The sequence below is a fragment of the Myxine glutinosa genome, chromosome 11, assembly GCF_964187855.1.
Source record: "Myxine glutinosa chromosome 11, kmMyxGlut1.1, whole genome shotgun sequence".
In the NCBI taxonomy this organism is placed as follows: domain Eukaryota; kingdom Metazoa; phylum Chordata; class Myxini; order Myxiniformes; family Myxinidae; genus Myxine; species Myxine glutinosa.
In genome coordinates, this window is record NC_136271.1 from 122,707,694 (window position 1) to 122,725,229 (window position 17,536).

A 17,536-nucleotide genomic window follows, 5' to 3' on the forward strand; every position below is an offset into this window, starting at 1 on the left:
GTACAATTAATGTAAATATTACCTTCAGTAAATTAAGACTACCTATGTTGGAGCTACAAAATGTTTGGAAAATGAAGGATATAACAAGTATCAGTGTAATATAACAGACACATCAATTTGACCAGGAGCGTATGAATGAATGATCCTTTTAAGGCCATTTTCCCTGCGAGAGCGGGGCTTAGCCTTGCGGGCCCCCATGACAATCATGGTTCCCTGTTTGAGGCAATGTTTTTATGGCCAGTTGCCCTTCCTGACGCCAACCCTTCGTCGCCTCTTACGATGCGCAGGGATACGGTGAACCTATTCTAAATCTGGGTACACACCGTGGTCATTCATCCCAGCAAGCTAGTACTCAATTTGCCGACCTCGGAAGGATGACAAGCTGAGTCAACCCCCCTGGTGTTAATTCAGTGATCGACCGGGATTCGAACCCAGGATCCTAGGATCCCAAGCCGGCACCCTAACCGCTAAGCCAACACCAGGCAACACAAACAATTGTATAACAAAGTGTAAAGGTGCAATCCACTAAGATTGCAGGCTAATCAAACATACTAATTGGCTCAGTCGATGGTGTCAGTTTCATCATTGTCCCTTTCATTACCTCCCTCAAATAACTCTTCTCTCTGTGTTTTTTACGAATCTATGCAATTTTGCAATTTACAAATGTCTGTACCTGATAAGCAGGAATTCTGCCAAGAACACTACCCTGCATTGTGCGTCAACAGTTTCCAAGCACAGTTGACGGCCTGCAAGATCATACCCGGTGCAGGATCTTGTGTCACCCAAACAATCGTCATTTCATTATTTATTATTTTCTAGCCATGGTCAATAGGAGATAGGGCATTGATCGTGCGTGAGAGAGCACGCCTGTGAATAGCCGCTTGATAATTAGCTTGTAAGATATGTTGGTGGAGTACTTCCCTCGTAGGTGGCATGCTCTGGTCACATGGCATCCCATGATGCCAGGCATCCCTTGCATCAGCAGCCGAGGCTTGCCTGTAAACAGCACAGAGATACTTCTTCAGTTTTGTCCAGTTTCAGCAGCGACTTTGAGTCACTCCCCAGATAAGTGAACCCTTGCATAAAGGCCTTGCTTTTGGAAAGAGCAGATAATGTTTTCCTCTTGCCCTTTCCATAAAAGCACTTAATAAATCACATAATCACACCCTTTAAATGCCTGAAGACAAATCAAGCTCCAAGACAATTCTGCACCAACGCAGCTTCCACGCATTCCAGACTGCTCACATGGGCTCAATGTTTTCAAAAAAAGACAAGTCAAAACGAAGTCAAAAAGTCAAAGACCAGTCAAAAAGAAGAATTTTGCTGGTATCTGTAGACTCAGAGTAGTCGCAATCACAGCTATATCAGTATCTAGAGTGCAAAGAGTGATGTTATTGTGAGTGCCACTACCATGTTGTTACCTCCACCACCGAAGGTGGATGGAGGTTAGGTTTGTTGTTGTTTTACAGCCTCGGACATTCTCTCTGGGCAAACCCACGTCATGCAGACAGCCGATCGATCTCGCAGGAGTGACCCAGAGAGAGAGAGAGAGAGAGAGAGAGAGAGAAAGAGAAAAAAGAGAAAAGAGACAGAGGGAAAGGGCCGGTCCATGGGGACCGATCGGCACTCTGATTGTGACCGCGCTGCTCTGATGAATCCGGGCAGCAGTGAAAAACTTGGGAAGAGTTGGGCACCTGGCTTGCGTTGTGGAGGGGGTGGGGTAACAACCACCGCAAAGAGGCATCCCCGATAGTTGTGCCACTACCATGTTGTGAATGGAGAAGGAGACTGCTGTCTGCTTCCTCGTGGTCGCTCCATGGCTTATTCAAAAACTGTAAAGATAATTGGGAAGAGTCCAATTTGAGGAGGTAACACTTCCAAATGAGTTTAAAAAAAATAGAGTAACCCCCTCCGAGAATGGGCAGCATGGTAGAGCACCAAGTGGTTTAAAAACGATTCAAAGTAGGCTTCCGTATTTTTGACACTGGCAAGGAATTTTTCCCACTGACTAGGAACTTTTTGATTCAAACTATACAGTCTGATAACATTCGAGCTTTTTTATACTTTGGCTAAGGCTCATAATAGAGCTGACACACACACACACACACACACACACACACACACACACACACACACACACAAACACACACGGACATATTGCCATCACTACTTTCCCGTCATAGCAGTGGTGCCGCTTTTCTCACCGTACTCAGTGGGGCATTTCCTCAACAGAAACTTCCTCCTTGCCATGGATGCCAAACCGATGGGGATTGTCTGTGCTCTATCCTTTTCAAGCAAAGAAGCAGCACGTACCATTTTTAATGTCTTTGGTATGACTTGAACCGGTCCAACCCTGATGGGTGTTTCATAGGAGACACCATCTCCTTACTGGATGGCCATTGGTTCCCTACAGGAGCTCATCTGCTCATCGCCAGGTGTTGTTTTTAGTCCTGGCAGGGTGTCGGCACCCTCCCCACTAGCAAAGCCAGTCTACCAGCCAATTGTCCAAATCAACCCATATCACCACGAGGCACTTACTGTACAATATTTATCCCAGTGTACCCATGAGAATGTGCAAACGATTATTTTTCCACTGATGTTAGATGCAGAACACATCGTGAGGATGATGGTTTAGTGGATTTAACTTCAGACATCACCGATACATTGGCCTTGGCGACATGGAGGCCGCCATTAATGAATAAGTATTGCTTGTGTTGACATGGTTAGTCGTTTCTAATTGGCCAGTTATTGTATCTACTGCTGCTGTATGCACCTGCCCATTCAGTAATGAGTGCTTCAAACCAACATTGGCTACATAGCCTGGGCATCGGTCACACGGCTAACTTTTAGTCGAGACTTATCTCCAGGTTTTTGAATATTTCCTGTGGTTATCAAGATATAACACCTCTTACATAACACGAAACTGAACGATAGCTCAGGCCTGCACAAGGCCTATATCTTGGATGTGTAAGAAACTCGAATCCATCCAATGGCTGCAGAGTTTGATGTTGCATCATGAAAGAAGCATTGAGTCGGCGTTGTCTTGTCCATGTATCAGGCTGTTGGAAAACATTCCCATTGAATTCCCATGACCTTGAAACATAGGATTTGGTACCAAATTCACCTTCCCAAGTACAGTGGTTCTGAAGATATTGTACAAAATTTGGAGACATAGAAGTCCGCCATCTTGTAAAATGGTGGTGTATTATATTCTCACCCATGTTTGAACATGTCATCACATTGTTTCATGAACTATACATCCTAGAGAGTAATTTCAGCTGTGAAGACAAATGTTAAGCCATGTAACAATCGCCTCCTCCTCCTCCCCCCCCACACCCCTCACCACCCACCCCTCAACCCATTACCAGATCCTATAGTTTCTCGAAAATGAAATACTCTCCGTCTGTCTGTCTGTCTGTCTGTCCATCCCACCTGTGGTTTTCCAGGTGGGACCAATCTGCGCTTCATGTGTATTGAACTTGATCTGAACAGATTTGTTTTTTTTATTTTGTCCTGTATTGGTAGCCATCTTGGATTTTGTTCCAAACATAAGACAATCTTCTCCAGAACTACAAAGCCGATTGCCATGAAATTTAGCACACAGCCTAAGTATTCTTAAGCGGTATTGAAGTGCGAGTTTGAAGCTTCTGCTTGAAAAACTCTGGAGGCTCCCCATTGGTCGAATATGTTACCTAATCACAAAACACTGAAATTTGGCAAAATAAGTGGTTTACTATATATACTTTGGCCTGCTGATGCTGAATAAGCCATAAAAAGTAACACACCTTACTTTACATATCTTTGTAAAGATAAAAAAATGTATCTGCAAAAATGTGTCTCAGGTGAACTTTCTTGTAAATTATTCTCATACAGGTGACAATACATATCGGAAAATTGTCTCCCCCCACCCTCTTCCAAATACCATGCCTCATTATGCCAGCACCTAAAGGCTATACTAAGCCCAGACCACCTACTGTTCCTGGATTTTCGGGCTGGACCAGGAATTGAGGCCTGGCTGAGAGAAGAGCTTGTTCCTCAACTTTTGGGGAAGGGCCAGCTGGCAACCTACTCTCTGCCATTTGAATTTTGGGCCTTGGAAGGCATTTTGCAGCACAAGGTGAGATGTCGAGTTATATGTTTTGTGTAAGTTTTATATTTTGTTTTGGAAGAGTAGCACAATATTCCATCATGCCATCAAGTGGAAATTTGAGAATGTTTTGAAATAAGTTTCCATGAAATATTAGGAGAACCCTGTTAGGGGTCATATATATATATATATATATATATATATATATATATATATATATATATATATATATATATATATATATATATATATACATATACATATATAATATATATATATATATATATATATATATATATATATATATATATACATATACATATATAATATATATATATATATATATATATATATATATATATATATATATATATATATGTGTGTATATATATATATATATGTATACATATATGTGTGTATATATATATATATATGTATACATATATATATGTATATATATATATATATGTATACATATATATATGTATATATATATATATATATATATGTATATATATATATATGTATAATATATATGTATGTATATATATACATATATATATATATATATGTATATATATATATATATGTATAATATATATATATATATGTATACATATATATATGTATATATATATATATATGTATACATATATATATGTATATATATATATATATATATATGTATATATATATATATGTATAATATATATGTATGTATATATATACATATATATATATATATATATATGTATATATATATATATATGTATAATATATATATATATATGTATATATATATATATATGTATAATATATATATATGTATAATATATATATATATATATATATATATATATATATATATATATATATATATATATATATATATATATATATATATATATATATATATATATATATATATATATATATATATATGTATATATATATATATATTGTTACGGACCGCGGATTGGATGTTATTTACCGAGCGGAGGTAACCGCGGCCGAACAGTTGCTCCCCGTTTCTTCCCTTTACACTCACCCGATTCACCCAGACGTTGGCCAAATCGCGCTATGCTAAATCAATGATGGAAAGGACACGACGACTGGGATAGATGAAACGACGCAAGGGGTACAGTTCTCAAGACCTCCGGAGGAGGGTATAATTACAGTGGTGGAGAAAAGGGGGTAGATTACAAGGCAGAGTGAGGTAAAGACACAGAAGAGATGGGCACTTAAATACAGTCTTATCTTATCCCAGACAGACCACGGACAAGGTAGACTTACACAGGGATTGATGGCAGGAAGGGACAGGTCGGTCGATGGCACAAGGTGCACCTTGGCTCGGGGACAGGATAAAGCACGGTTCAAAGGATGCAGGGAGGTCTCACAGCGCTCGGAGGTGGTCTTGCTTGCTCCAAGCTCAGCGCGCATCTGACGTCACCTGCCTCTCACTGCGCATGCTCAGCGGGGAGTGACACGCCCTCGGCTGGTTGGTTCCGCCCCACTGGGGCCGGTCCGCCGCTTCCATTGGGTGCGGGGGTTACCGGGCTCCGCCCTTGACGAGGAGCCGACAGGGAGCCCCTGTTTGGTAACCCCGTCGAGCACATGTCTGATGGCGGCTCGTTGGGAAGGCCTGGTGCCCTCCCACCACCCCTACCAACCAAGCCGGAGTGAGGACGCGCACTCCCTGCGCTCGTCGTTGTTGTTGTTGTTGTTGTTGTTGTTGTTGCTGAACTGTGGGGAAGAGCTGCGGGGAGGTATTGGGAGGTCCTAAACTTCCTAACGGTGCCATACAATCACATTCTGGTGCAACGAAGGGTCAGAATTAATGGAAACGAATCCTTAACTGACATAGACTAAGAATAACTAGCAAGATGTCCTATAGTTGTCTTACATGAGATGCGGTGACCCTGGGTGCGACATTTAATGGGGGAAATAGGGGGAGGTCGGGTCTACAGAGTGTTGTTTACAGAAAATGGGACTAGGGAATGGGGGATTGGGGAGAGTTGGGAAGTATTGAGGAAATAGGGGAATATTTACAAATATGCGGATATGGATGGATGCAAATCCCATAGCCGCAACAATATATATATATACACAGGGTGAGTCAAAAGTAGCGCCCGATTTCTGTTTATTAACAATTATTTATTATTAACAATATTAACAATATTTATTATTAACAATTATTATTAACAACAACATTATTAACAACAATTATTAACAACAATTATACCCGACAATTATAAACAACATGACATCCCAGAAAGAATCTGACAGCCGAAAAAACAGAAATCGGGCACGACTTTTGACTCACCCTGTGTATATATATATATATCGATGTGTGTATATATATATGGTATATATATATATATATATATATATATATATATAATATATACATATAATATATATATATATATATATATATATATATATATATATATATATATATATATATATATATATATACACAGTCACGTGAAAAAGTAAGGACACCCCATGTAAAGTTTTGACTTTTTGAACATATTTCAACATACAGCTATTTGATCTTCATTTCAACAATATTGATAGATAAAGGTGATATAATATAAGAAATATCATGAAACATTTACATTTTGTAGTCCATTGTATAATTTAAATAAACATAAATGCAAATTTCACATGTGGAAAAAGTAAGTACACCCCTACATTTATCACTACTTCAAACACCTAAAATTAGAATCAGGTGCACCAGCTCAGGTGCAAATGAGTAGAACATCGTTAGAGAGGATCTTGGAGGAACCTGTCTTACGGTATTTAAACCTCAGACATTTAGTTTGGTTTGCTCTTTGTTGTTGAAGTGTGCGGTGTCACCATGCCAAGATCAAAAGAGCTCTGATTTTCAGAATCATTGGAATCTCCTGCGATGAAGTTAACTCTGAGGGCCTTTCACTCACTCACCTCAGGCAGGTTGGTGGTCTTTGTCTTCTACCGGCTCCTCTCCAGCCTTGCTCCCCCAGCTCTCTCTGTGCTCTGTCCCCCCAATATTCCTTCAGGTCGCACAAGATCTGCCTGCAACCCTCTTATGGTTAAACTGCCAAAATCTAGGCTCTCTGCTCACCGTCACTCTTTCACTCCCCTTTTCTCCCACCTCTGGAACAAACTCCCCCACTCCCTTCAATCCCACTCCTCCCTCCAGGTCTTTAAAACAGCTGTTCACCACCATCTCTTATCTTCCCCCATCCAAAACCTTGATCTTTTCTACCCCCGCTAATTCACCCCAGAGCCCTTGCAGTGTTCATATGTTTTATACCTCTCCCACCTCCCCCCAGGCCCTCCCCCTCCCACATTTCTCCCGATGTCCCTGCTCTCAAATGTTGTGTTTGTGGCCTTCCCCTCTCTCCCCATCTTGTCTGCCACTCCACTTGTTTTTGTGTTTTGTGTGTCAGTTTGACTTTTTGTGTGATTAATGTTAGCTCTTTCACGAGCCTCGATCTTGAATACAAAAAGAAAAAAGAAAAGCTCTCTCAGGCCTTCCGAAAGAAGGTTATAGATGCCTACGAGTCTGGGAAGGGATTTAAAAAGATCTCCAAACAATTTGAAATCAATCATTCGACTGTCCGGAAGATCATCTACAAGTGGAGAAGATTCCAAACAACTGCCAACTTGTTCAGGCCAGGCCGTCCCAGCAGGTTCAGCCCGAGAGCAGACCGCAAGGTCTGAAGGTGAATATCGGAAAGACGAAGGTGATGGCAAGTGGTAAAGCATGTGGTGAGGTGGAAAGAACTGGAAGTGGCCCTGTGCTTTGTGCAGGAAGGGTGTCGGAGTGAACTCCATTCAATGTACAATGTGCGCTGAGTGGGTTCATCAAAAATGTAGTGGTCTGAGAGGGTCATTAACCAGTGTGGCAGCTACATTCAAATGTAAGGTGTGCACAGAGGGAGCTGCAGATGGAGGAAATGTTGAGTTGGATCTTGGAGACGGCGTGAAGCTGGAAGGTGTGAAAACATTTTGCTACCTCGGAGACATGCTGAATGGAGAAGGTGGATCAGACTCGGCAACGGTTGCTAGAGTGAGATGTGCATGGAAGAAGTTTCGGGAACTGAGTGGCGTGCTGATGAGGAGGGGAGTGTCGTTGAAGCTGAAGGGAAAGGTGTATGCTGCATGTGTGAGAAGTGTTATGATTTATGGGAGCGAGACATGGGTAATGAATGGAGAGCAGCAACGAAGGTTGGAAGGGTGGAAATGCGAATGGTTCGCTGGATGTGCGGAGTATCGTTGAGAGAGAGGAAGACAAATGATGAATTGCAAAAAATGATGGGAATAGAGCCTGTGATTGATGTTGTGAAGAGGAACAGGTTGAGATGGTTTGGTCATGTGTTGAGGAAGGATGAAAGAGACTGGTGAGAAGAGTGATGGAAATGAATGCAGAAGGAAGTAGAGGACGGGAAGACCGAGAAAGACTTGGCCAAAGATGGTGGAAGAAGAAATGCGGGCAAGGGGGTTAACAAGGAGAGATGCAGAAAATAGGGCAAGATGGAGAAGATTGTCATGGGGACCGCAAGGCTAACCCCCGCTCTAGCAGGGAAAATGGCCTTAAATGCATGTTGTTGTTGTTGTTGACTGTCCGGAAGATCATCTACAAGTGGAGAAGATTCCAAACAACTGCCAACTTGTTCAGGCCAGGCCGCCCCAGCAAGTTCAGCCCGAGAGCAGACCGCAAGATGCTGAAAGAAGTCTCGAAGAATCCCAGAATGTCATCACGAGACCTACAGGTAGCTCTTGCCACTGTTGATGTCAAAGTGCACGAGTCTACCATGAGAAAGAGGCTGCACAAATTTGATCTACATGAGAGGTGTGCCACGAGGAAAACTTTGCTGTCCAGAAAGAACATCAGGGCAAGACTAAAGTTTGCCAGTGAACACCTCGGCAAAGACCAGCACTTCTGGAACAATGTGCCCTGGACAGATGAGTCAAAGGTTGAGCTATTTGGCCACAGTACCAGAAGACATGTTTGGCAAAAACCAAAGACAGCATTTGACCACAAGAACCTGATACCAACTGTAAAGCATGGTGGTGGAAATATTATGGTTTGGGGCAGCTTTGCTGCATCAGGGCCTGGGCAGCTCACTATCATGGAATCCACTATTCATTCTTCATTGTACCAGAGGGTGCTTGAGGATAATGTGAGGCCATCTGTCGGAAAGTTGAAGCTCAACCGAAGGTGGACCTTGCAACATGCAATGACCCCTAAACATACCAGTAAATCCACCAAGGAATGGCTGAAAAGAAAGAAATGGAGGGTTCTGAAATGGCCAAGTCAAAGCCCGGATCTAAATCCCATCGAGATGTTGTGGGGGGGATTTGAAACGAGCTGTGCATGCAAGAAACCCCTCAAACATCACACAGCTGAAAGAATTCTGCATGGAGGAGTGGGAAAAAATTTCTCCCAGTCGATGTCAGAGACTGGTAGACAGTTATAAGAAACGCCTACTTGAGGTTGTTTCTGCCAAAGGGGGCAATACCACCTATTAGAGCCAACGGTGTACTTACTTCTTTTTTTTCCACCTGTGAAATTTGCATTTATGTTTCTTTAAATTATACAATGGACTACAAAATGTAAATGTTTCATGATATTTGTTATATTATATCACCTTTATCTATCAATATTAAGCCTGGTGTTGGCTTAGCGGTTCGGGTGCCGGCTTGGGATCCTAGGATCCTGGGTTCGAATCCCGGTCTATCGCTTAATTAACGCCAGGGGGGTTGACTCATCCTGTCATCCTTCCAAGGTCGGCAATTTGAGTACCAGCTTGCTGGGATGAATGATCCCGGTGTGTACCCCGGTTTAGAATAGGTACACCGTATCCCTGCGCATCGTAAGAGCGTGACCAAGGGTTGGCGTCAGGAAGGGTATCCGGCCATAAAAACATTGCCTCAAACAGGGAACCATGATTGTCATGGGGCCCGCAAGGCTAACCCCCGCTCTAGCGGGGAAAATGGCCATAAAACGATCATTCTTTCATTCATTCTTTATCTATCAATTTGTTGAAATGAAGATCAATCAAATAACTGTATGTTGAAATATGTTGAAAAAGTCAAAACTTTACATGGGGTGTACTTACGGTACTTTTTCACGTGACTGTATATATATATATATATATATATATATATATATATATATATATATATATATATACACATATATATATATATATATATATATATATTTATATATATATATATATATATATATATATATATATATACAGATATATATATATATATATATATATATTTATATATATATATATATATATATATATATATATATATATATATATATATATATATATATATATATTGTTGCGAATATGGAATTTGGCCTCCATATCCGCTTGTAAATATTCCCCTATTTTCTCCGATACTCCCCAACTCTCCCTTACCCCATTCCCTAGTCCCATTGTCTGTAAACAACACCCATTAGAGCCGATCTTCCCCTTCATCCCCCCATTAAATGTCGTGCCCAGGTCCCCCGCACCACACGTAGACAATTATAGGACATCTTGCTAGTTATTCTTAATCTATGTCAGTTAAGGACTTGTTTCCATTAATTATGACTCTTCGTTGCACCAGAATGTGATGATATGGCACCAGTAGGAGTTTAGGACCTTCCCATACCTCCCCGCATCTCTTCCCATCATCTCAAGCTCCAACAACAACCACAACAACAGCGGCTTTGCGTCCTCACTCCGGCTCGGTTGGCCGCCATTGAACATGTGCTCGACGGGGTTACCCAGAAGGGGCTCCCTGTCGGCCCCTCGTCAAGGGCGGAGCCGGTAACCCCCGCACCCAATGAGAAGCCATGGGCCGATGCCATATGGGGCGGAGCTAACGAGCGAGGGCGTGACTCCCCGCCGGATATACGCGGCCCCGCGCCGGACGTGACGTCAGATGCGCCCCGAGCTTGGAAGGACAAGACGCCACCCTCCCGAGCGCTGAGCGACCTCCCCGGCATCTCCACCAAAGTCGCGACCCACGAGCGCTGAGCGACCTCCCCGCATCTGCTGGACACCACCGTACGTGATTCTGTCCCTGAGCCAGGTGCACCTGAGCCATCGACTGCCGCTTTCCTTGCCATCAAACCCCCGTGTGAGTCAGCGTTGTCCCGTTTATCTGTGGTCTGTCTAGGGTTAATATAGAGTGTGTCTAAGTGCCCACCTTCCTATGTTTCCCTCTTGTCCCTGTAATCTAACCTTTTTCCGTACGAATATACTTGAGAACTGAACCCCTGGTGTCGTATTGTGTCATTATAATCCAGCCGGGTGTCTTCTTTTTCTTATTGAGCCAGCATAGCGCGATTAGTCAACATTCGGGCACAATCGGGTAACTTGTGCAGACGTGGTCATACCATAAAACCGCTCGGGAAATAACATCCAAGCCACGTCTGTAACAATTGGTGTCGAGGAGTGAGATTCGGACCCGGGACTAAATTAGTTAGGCCCAAATTTTGGGAGGGAAAATCGATCCGGAGCGCGTACTGCGCTCGACAAAATCGATCCGGAGCGCGTACGGCGCTCGACAAAATCGATCCGGAGCGCGGGTACTGCGCTCGACGAAAGTATAACTATAACGGCGAAATTTCGAATTTGTTTTACGAAACTCGAATTTTGAAAGTCGCGCTATGGCGGATCAAGACGGCTGGGGTCCGGTAGGGGAGAGTGAAGCAGGGTCGGTCCAGGACCAAATTGAGACACGTGAGGAGAGCGAAACAGCGGGGGTAGCAGACGCGCGAAATGGCGCCTCGCACATAGCTACGTGGGCCGCACCCGCTGCACAAGTGGGAGGGATGGCCCAGATGCAGGTCCTCATGGAGCAATTTATGGCGCAAATGCAGGCGTCCCTCAAACTGCAGAGTAACCAATTGGGGGTAATGGGGAACCGGATGGATGCTCAGGGTGAGCGATTGGAGGGCCAAATGGGGGTAATGGGAAACCAAATGGGGGTAATGAGGGACGAAGCGAGGGGTACCGGTGAGAAGTTAGACAATAATTTTGAGGAGTTAGACAAGAAAATTGGGAAGTTAGACAATAATTTTGAGGGGTTAGACAACGGGATAAAAGAAGTGAAAAATGGGTTAACGGGGGTAGAAAACAGAATGGCCGCTCAAGAGAATCAAATGGAAGGGATGCAAAAAGGGTTAGAGGGGTTAGAAAACAGTATGGAAGGCAAATTGAGGGACATGAGGGACCAAGCGGAAAGGGAAGTTAAACAAATGGAGCAGCAGATAGAGGGGGTCAGAATGGGGGTAGAAACCAAACTGGATGCTCACAGGGAGGAAATGGAGCAGATGAGGGTGGCATCTGGGCAGGAGATGCAAGTGATGGGAGAGGAGATCCGAAGAGGAGTGAGTGAGGAGGTCGGAGGAGTGCGCGAGGAGGTGAGGCACTGTAAGGAGCGCATGGAGAAAGAGGTGAGAAAGGGGACTGTAAAATTGCAGGGTGGTATAGAGGAGTTGACGCTGGGAGTAGAACAACTGACAGTGGGACAAAAGGAGTTGGGGGACCAGGTAAAGAAGAACACAGCGGTAATAGAGGGTTTAAAATCGACACAGAAGGAGATGAAAAAGGACGTAGGGGTAATTAAAAAAGAGTGCCAGACGGTACATGAGGACCTGACGAGGAAAATGGACAAGGTGGTAGAGGTAATGGAGGTTAAAGAGCGGGAGGTGCGGGAGCACATAGAAAAAAATAAAGTGGAGTTAGAGGAAGAACTTAAAGGGGCGCACGAAGAGATGAAGGAGATGAAGCAAAAATTAGAGGAAGTGGAAGAAGGGGTGAGCGAAATTAAGAAGCGACGGAGAGAGGATAAGAAAGAGATAAAGGAGGAAGTAAAAGAATTGGTCCAAAGTCTGTGTTCGGATCGTGATGATGTGCTCATTAACCGGATGAGGGATTCGCAGGTGATGGAGGAGAAGCGAAGAGAAAGAGGACCCGGTGTAAGTGGTGACCAATATGGTCGTGCGTATGATGCGCCAGGTGATTTAATAAGCTTGGGGGTCGAGATAGACCCGGATGTTCGTGAGAGGCCAAGAGTGAGGTGTATGGCTGGTCCGGAGGGTATGGAACGAGAGGTGCGAGGTGTGGGTGAGCAAGGTTGTGGTGGTATGGAATGGGTAGCGGGTTGCGGAGGTGTGACCCATGCATCGACACCAACAGGGGTAGTTGTTGGAGGGACCGGGGAGGCACGAGAGCCCCTTGGGGGTAGTGTACTGTGGGGGCCCGGCCGGTTCGGCCCCGCGCTGACCCCGCAAGGGGCGACGCACGGGGTCCGGCCGGCGGGCAACGACTCGCATACGAGGTGGTCCCACAAGGTCCCACTCGCGCCGTATGACGGCAAGAGTGATCTACGCGCGTACCTGGCGCAGTTCGACTGTGTGTGTAAGGGTAACGGTTGGGGTGAGGACGAAGGTGGAGTACACCTGGTGGCCGCATTGCGCGGCGCGGCGGCGGAGGTGCTGACGGCATTACCAGCGGGTGCTCTCACCCTGCCAGCCCTCCGCGACGCCCTAATTAATCGATTTGGAATAGAACAGCAGAGCGAGCTTGTTAAAGCTCAGCTCGCGCTGCGAAAGCGCAAGCCCCAGGAAGCCATCGGGGAACTTGCCCACGACATTCGCCGCGCAGTGGGGATCGCACATGCTAGCATGGCAGCGGATTCCCGGGAAAGCCTGGCGCTGGACCATTTTATCCAGGCCCTCCCGGATATTGAGCTCCGGCAACAGCTCGCCATGTGGCGCCCGCAGACTCTGAGCCAGGCGGCTGACGCTGCGGCCCGTTGGGAAGCAGCGAGGCCCCTGGCCCGGGGGGGCGAGCGTCTCGCAATGGCGGTCCGCCAGATGGGACCCCCGATGGAGGGCGGACCCCTTAGGGGGCCCGCCCCCGACGTGGGTCCTGACCTGGCGGGCATGGTCCGGAGGCTGGTGGACCAGCGCCTGGCAGGACCTGGACCATGGCAGGCGGCCCCGGAGGTGGCCCGCGGTGGACCACGAGCGGGTAATCCAATTCGGACCTACAGGGGGGGGAATTTGGAATTCCGGAGGCAAGCACCTTATCAGGTGAGGTGCTATACCTGCAACCGCCTGGGTCACCTGGCGCGGCACTGTCGAAACGCGCGCCGGGATGATCCCCGGCAGTTGAGGTCCTCAACTCCGCCCAGGGGGGAGCGGGTTAGCCGACCCCAGACACCCCCCCGCCAGACCCCGGGAAACTAGAAGGTGTCGGGCACGTAGGGCGGTGTTCGGCAGCAGAGGATGGAGGAGAGCCCTCATTGACGCGACGGGTCATTTATTGTGGCCAAATTGGAACCGGTAGCCTGACAATTAGATGCAAAATTGCCGGCGTGGGGGTAGACGCCGTCGTGGACACAGGAGCTAGCGCCACGATCATCAGCCCTGTGGTCCTTGATTCGAGCGCAGGTGGCTGGGATAAGATCCAGCGCCTGCAAAATTATAGTTTGCAGCTTGCTACCGGGGTAACGGCCCCGATCATAGGGCGTGGTTCTGTGACCCTCAAGTTAGGGTCGGTAAGGAGGGAGATAGATGTTTGGGTGGCGGAGGTGTGCGACCCATGTTTAATAGGGTTGGACCTGTTGACTGCCAGCGGTTGTAAAATCGACTTGTGCCGGGGGATCCTGCAGGTGGGAGTAGAAGAGCTGCCGTTAGGGGGAGTGAGCACGGCCGAGAGAGCGGAGCTGGAGGCTTCCGAGGCCGTGACCATCCCCCCCAGGGCCGAGGCGATAGTGCCGGCCCGGTGGGCAGCTCGCCCAACATGGCAGGAGTCCTGCGGCCTGGTCGAACCGGTGGCAGCGCAGTCCATACCGGGTTTAATCGTGGGCCGCACCCTTGTAAAAACGGACGGACCGGTAGTGGCCGTCCGAGTAGTAAATGTGAGTACAGAACCACGCACTATAGTAAGGGGCACGAGGGTAGCTGGCTGCACCCCAGTTGAGGAAGTCGCGACAGTGAGGGGCGAGAACGTCCAGCCGAGCCGACCCCGGGGGGAGCCTTCAATAACAAGTAGGAATTGGCCCGATCCCATTTGCGAGATGGTAAATCGTAGTAGCGTAGAGTTGGGAGGTACCCAGAGGGAGGCCTTACACAAACTGGTTGGGTCCCATTTGGACCTCTTCTCCCTGTCCACCGAGGATATTGGACGTACGGGCCTGGTGAAACATCAGATCCACACCGGTGAGGCCCGGCCTATTCGTCAGGCCGCCCGACGGCTCCCTTGGAGCAAGAGGGCGGAAGCTGACGAGCAGGTTGCAAAAATGCTCGACGCAGGTGTGATCGAGCCCTCGGGAAGTCCTTGGATGTCACCTGTTGTGCTGGTCAAAAAGAAGGATGGGACCACGCGGTTCTGCGTGGACTATCGCCAGCTAAACAACGTGACACTCAAGGACTCGTATCCCCTGCCAAGGATTGATGACACCCTCGATGCCGTTGCGGGCTCAAATTGGTTCACAACTTTGGACCTCAAGAGTGGGTATTGGCAGGTGGAGATGGATAGGGCAGGGAAGGAGAAAACGGCATTTTCCACAGGTAAGGGACTGTATCAGTTTACTGTGATGCCGTTTGGTTTGTGTAACGCCCCCGCCACCTTTGAGAGATTGATGGAGCATGTACTAGGCGGCATGCCATGGCAGTCATGCCTGGTGTACCTGGATGACGTCCTGGTACATGCCCAAACGTTCCCCCAGGCACTAGCTAATTTGGACCAGGTGTTCGGGTGCCTCAGACAGGCAGGGTTGAAGCTGAACCCGAGTAAGTGCACTTTGTTTGCAAGAGAGGTGGCCTATCTAGGTCACGTGATTGGCCGCGAGGGGGTAAAAACAGACCCAGACAAAATTAAAGCGGTAGAGGAGTGGCCCGCACCACGTACCATCAAAGAGGTGCGGGGATTTTTGGGACTCTGCTCCTACTACCGGCGCTTTGTGGCGAAATTTGCGGAGTTGGCCCGTCCCCTCCACCGGCTTACGGAGAAGGGGACGCGATTTAATTGGACACGGGAGTGCCACGAGGCCTTCCAAAAATTGAAGGGGTGTCTAACATCCGCACCCCTTCTAGCTTACCCCACTAGTGACGGGACATTTACCCTGGACACGGATGCGAGCCAGGAAGGATTGGGCGCAGTTTTGTCTCAGACACAGGAGGGCGTGGAGAGAGTGATTGGTTATTATAGTCGGGCCTTAAGTAGGCCCGAGAGAAATTATTGCGTCACTCGCAAAGAGTTATTGGCTATGCTGGCTGCCATGAACCATTTCCACCCGTACTTGTACGGGCGGAAATTTTTGGTTAGAACTGACCATTCCTCCTTGCAATGGCTCCTTCGGTTCAAGGAACCGGAGGGCCAAATTGCAAGGTGGTTGGAAAAGTTGCAGCAGTACGATTTTGATGTGGCCCATAGGGCCGGGAAGGCCCATGGTAATGCGGACGCACTCTCTCGGCGTCCTTGTCTGGGGGAAAACTGTAAATTTTGTGCGAGACACGAGGAGAGGGAGCAATTGGGCGATTCCGCCCCGATTCTCGTCGTCCGGGCAACCCGGGTGAGAGGGCCAATTTTGCCACTAACCGCGGACGAGGAATTTGGAGAGTTGGCTTGGAGCACGGCCCAGCAGGAGGATCCTGTTCTGGGGCCGGTGTTCCAATGGGTCAAATTGGGGCAAAGACCAAAGGGGGAAGAGGTCACCCCCCTCGGGGCACAAACAAAGGCATATTGGGCTCAGTGGCAGACCCTGGAATTGAAAGGCAACATCTTGTATCGCAAGTGGGTGGAGGTTCCCTCTGATCGAACTTCCTGGCTGGTGATAGTCCCTGACAAATTCAAGAACGTCATATTGCAACAGGTGCATGGTACCCGCTCCGGCGGCCATTTGGGCAGGACAAAGACAATATCTCGGGTCCGCCGGAGGTTCTATTGGGTGAATATGGGGCGCGACATACAGGACTGGTGTCGGAGATGCGACGCCTGTTCTGCCAAAAAGGGACCAGCACGGAGGATGAGGGCCCCCCTTCAATTACATCAGGTGGGGGCCCCCCTTGAGCGGGTGGCTATGGATATTCTAGGACCGCTGCCCCGCACCCGCCAAGGTAATAAGTATATCCTCGTTGTAATGGACTATTTCACCAAGTGGCCGGAGGCCTACGCCCTCCCCAACCAAGAAGCAGGGGTGGTAGCGCAGGCCTTCGTGGAAGGATTTGTGTGCCGGCATGGGATTCCACAGGAGTTGCACACCGACCAGGGACGAAATTTTGAGAGCAAATTGCTAAAAGATGTGTGCAGTCTCCTGTCAATTCGGAAAACCAGAACAACGCCTTTAAGACCTCAATCTGACGGGATGGTGGAAAGATTCAATCGAACTCTAATCCAACAACTGGCACTGTTCACCACCACCCGTCAGGAT

The 17,536-nt window shown here is 47.1% G+C and overlaps 2 protein-coding genes across 5 annotated transcripts in view; one reads left to right on the forward strand and one right to left on the reverse strand.

Annotated features, from left to right (window-relative positions):
* CDKAL1 (CDKAL1 threonylcarbamoyladenosine tRNA methylthiotransferase) overlaps positions 1 to 17,536 on the reverse strand; it is a 612,415-nt gene that overhangs the window by 80,444 nt on the left and 514,435 nt on the right. The window lies entirely within an intron of this gene.
* MRS2 (magnesium transporter MRS2) overlaps positions 1 to 17,536 on the forward strand; it is a 61,990-nt gene that overhangs the window by 12,567 nt on the left and 31,887 nt on the right. For 2 of the 3 annotated variants that reach the window (XM_068131110.2, XM_068131112.2), the window contains exon 5: positions 3,941 to 4,117. In XM_068131110.2, the coding sequence (XP_067987211.1) occupies positions 3,941 to 4,117 (177 nt within the window). The remainder of the gene's footprint in view (positions 1 to 3,940; positions 4,118 to 17,536) is intronic. The other variant, XM_068131111.2, reaches the window with a different exon arrangement.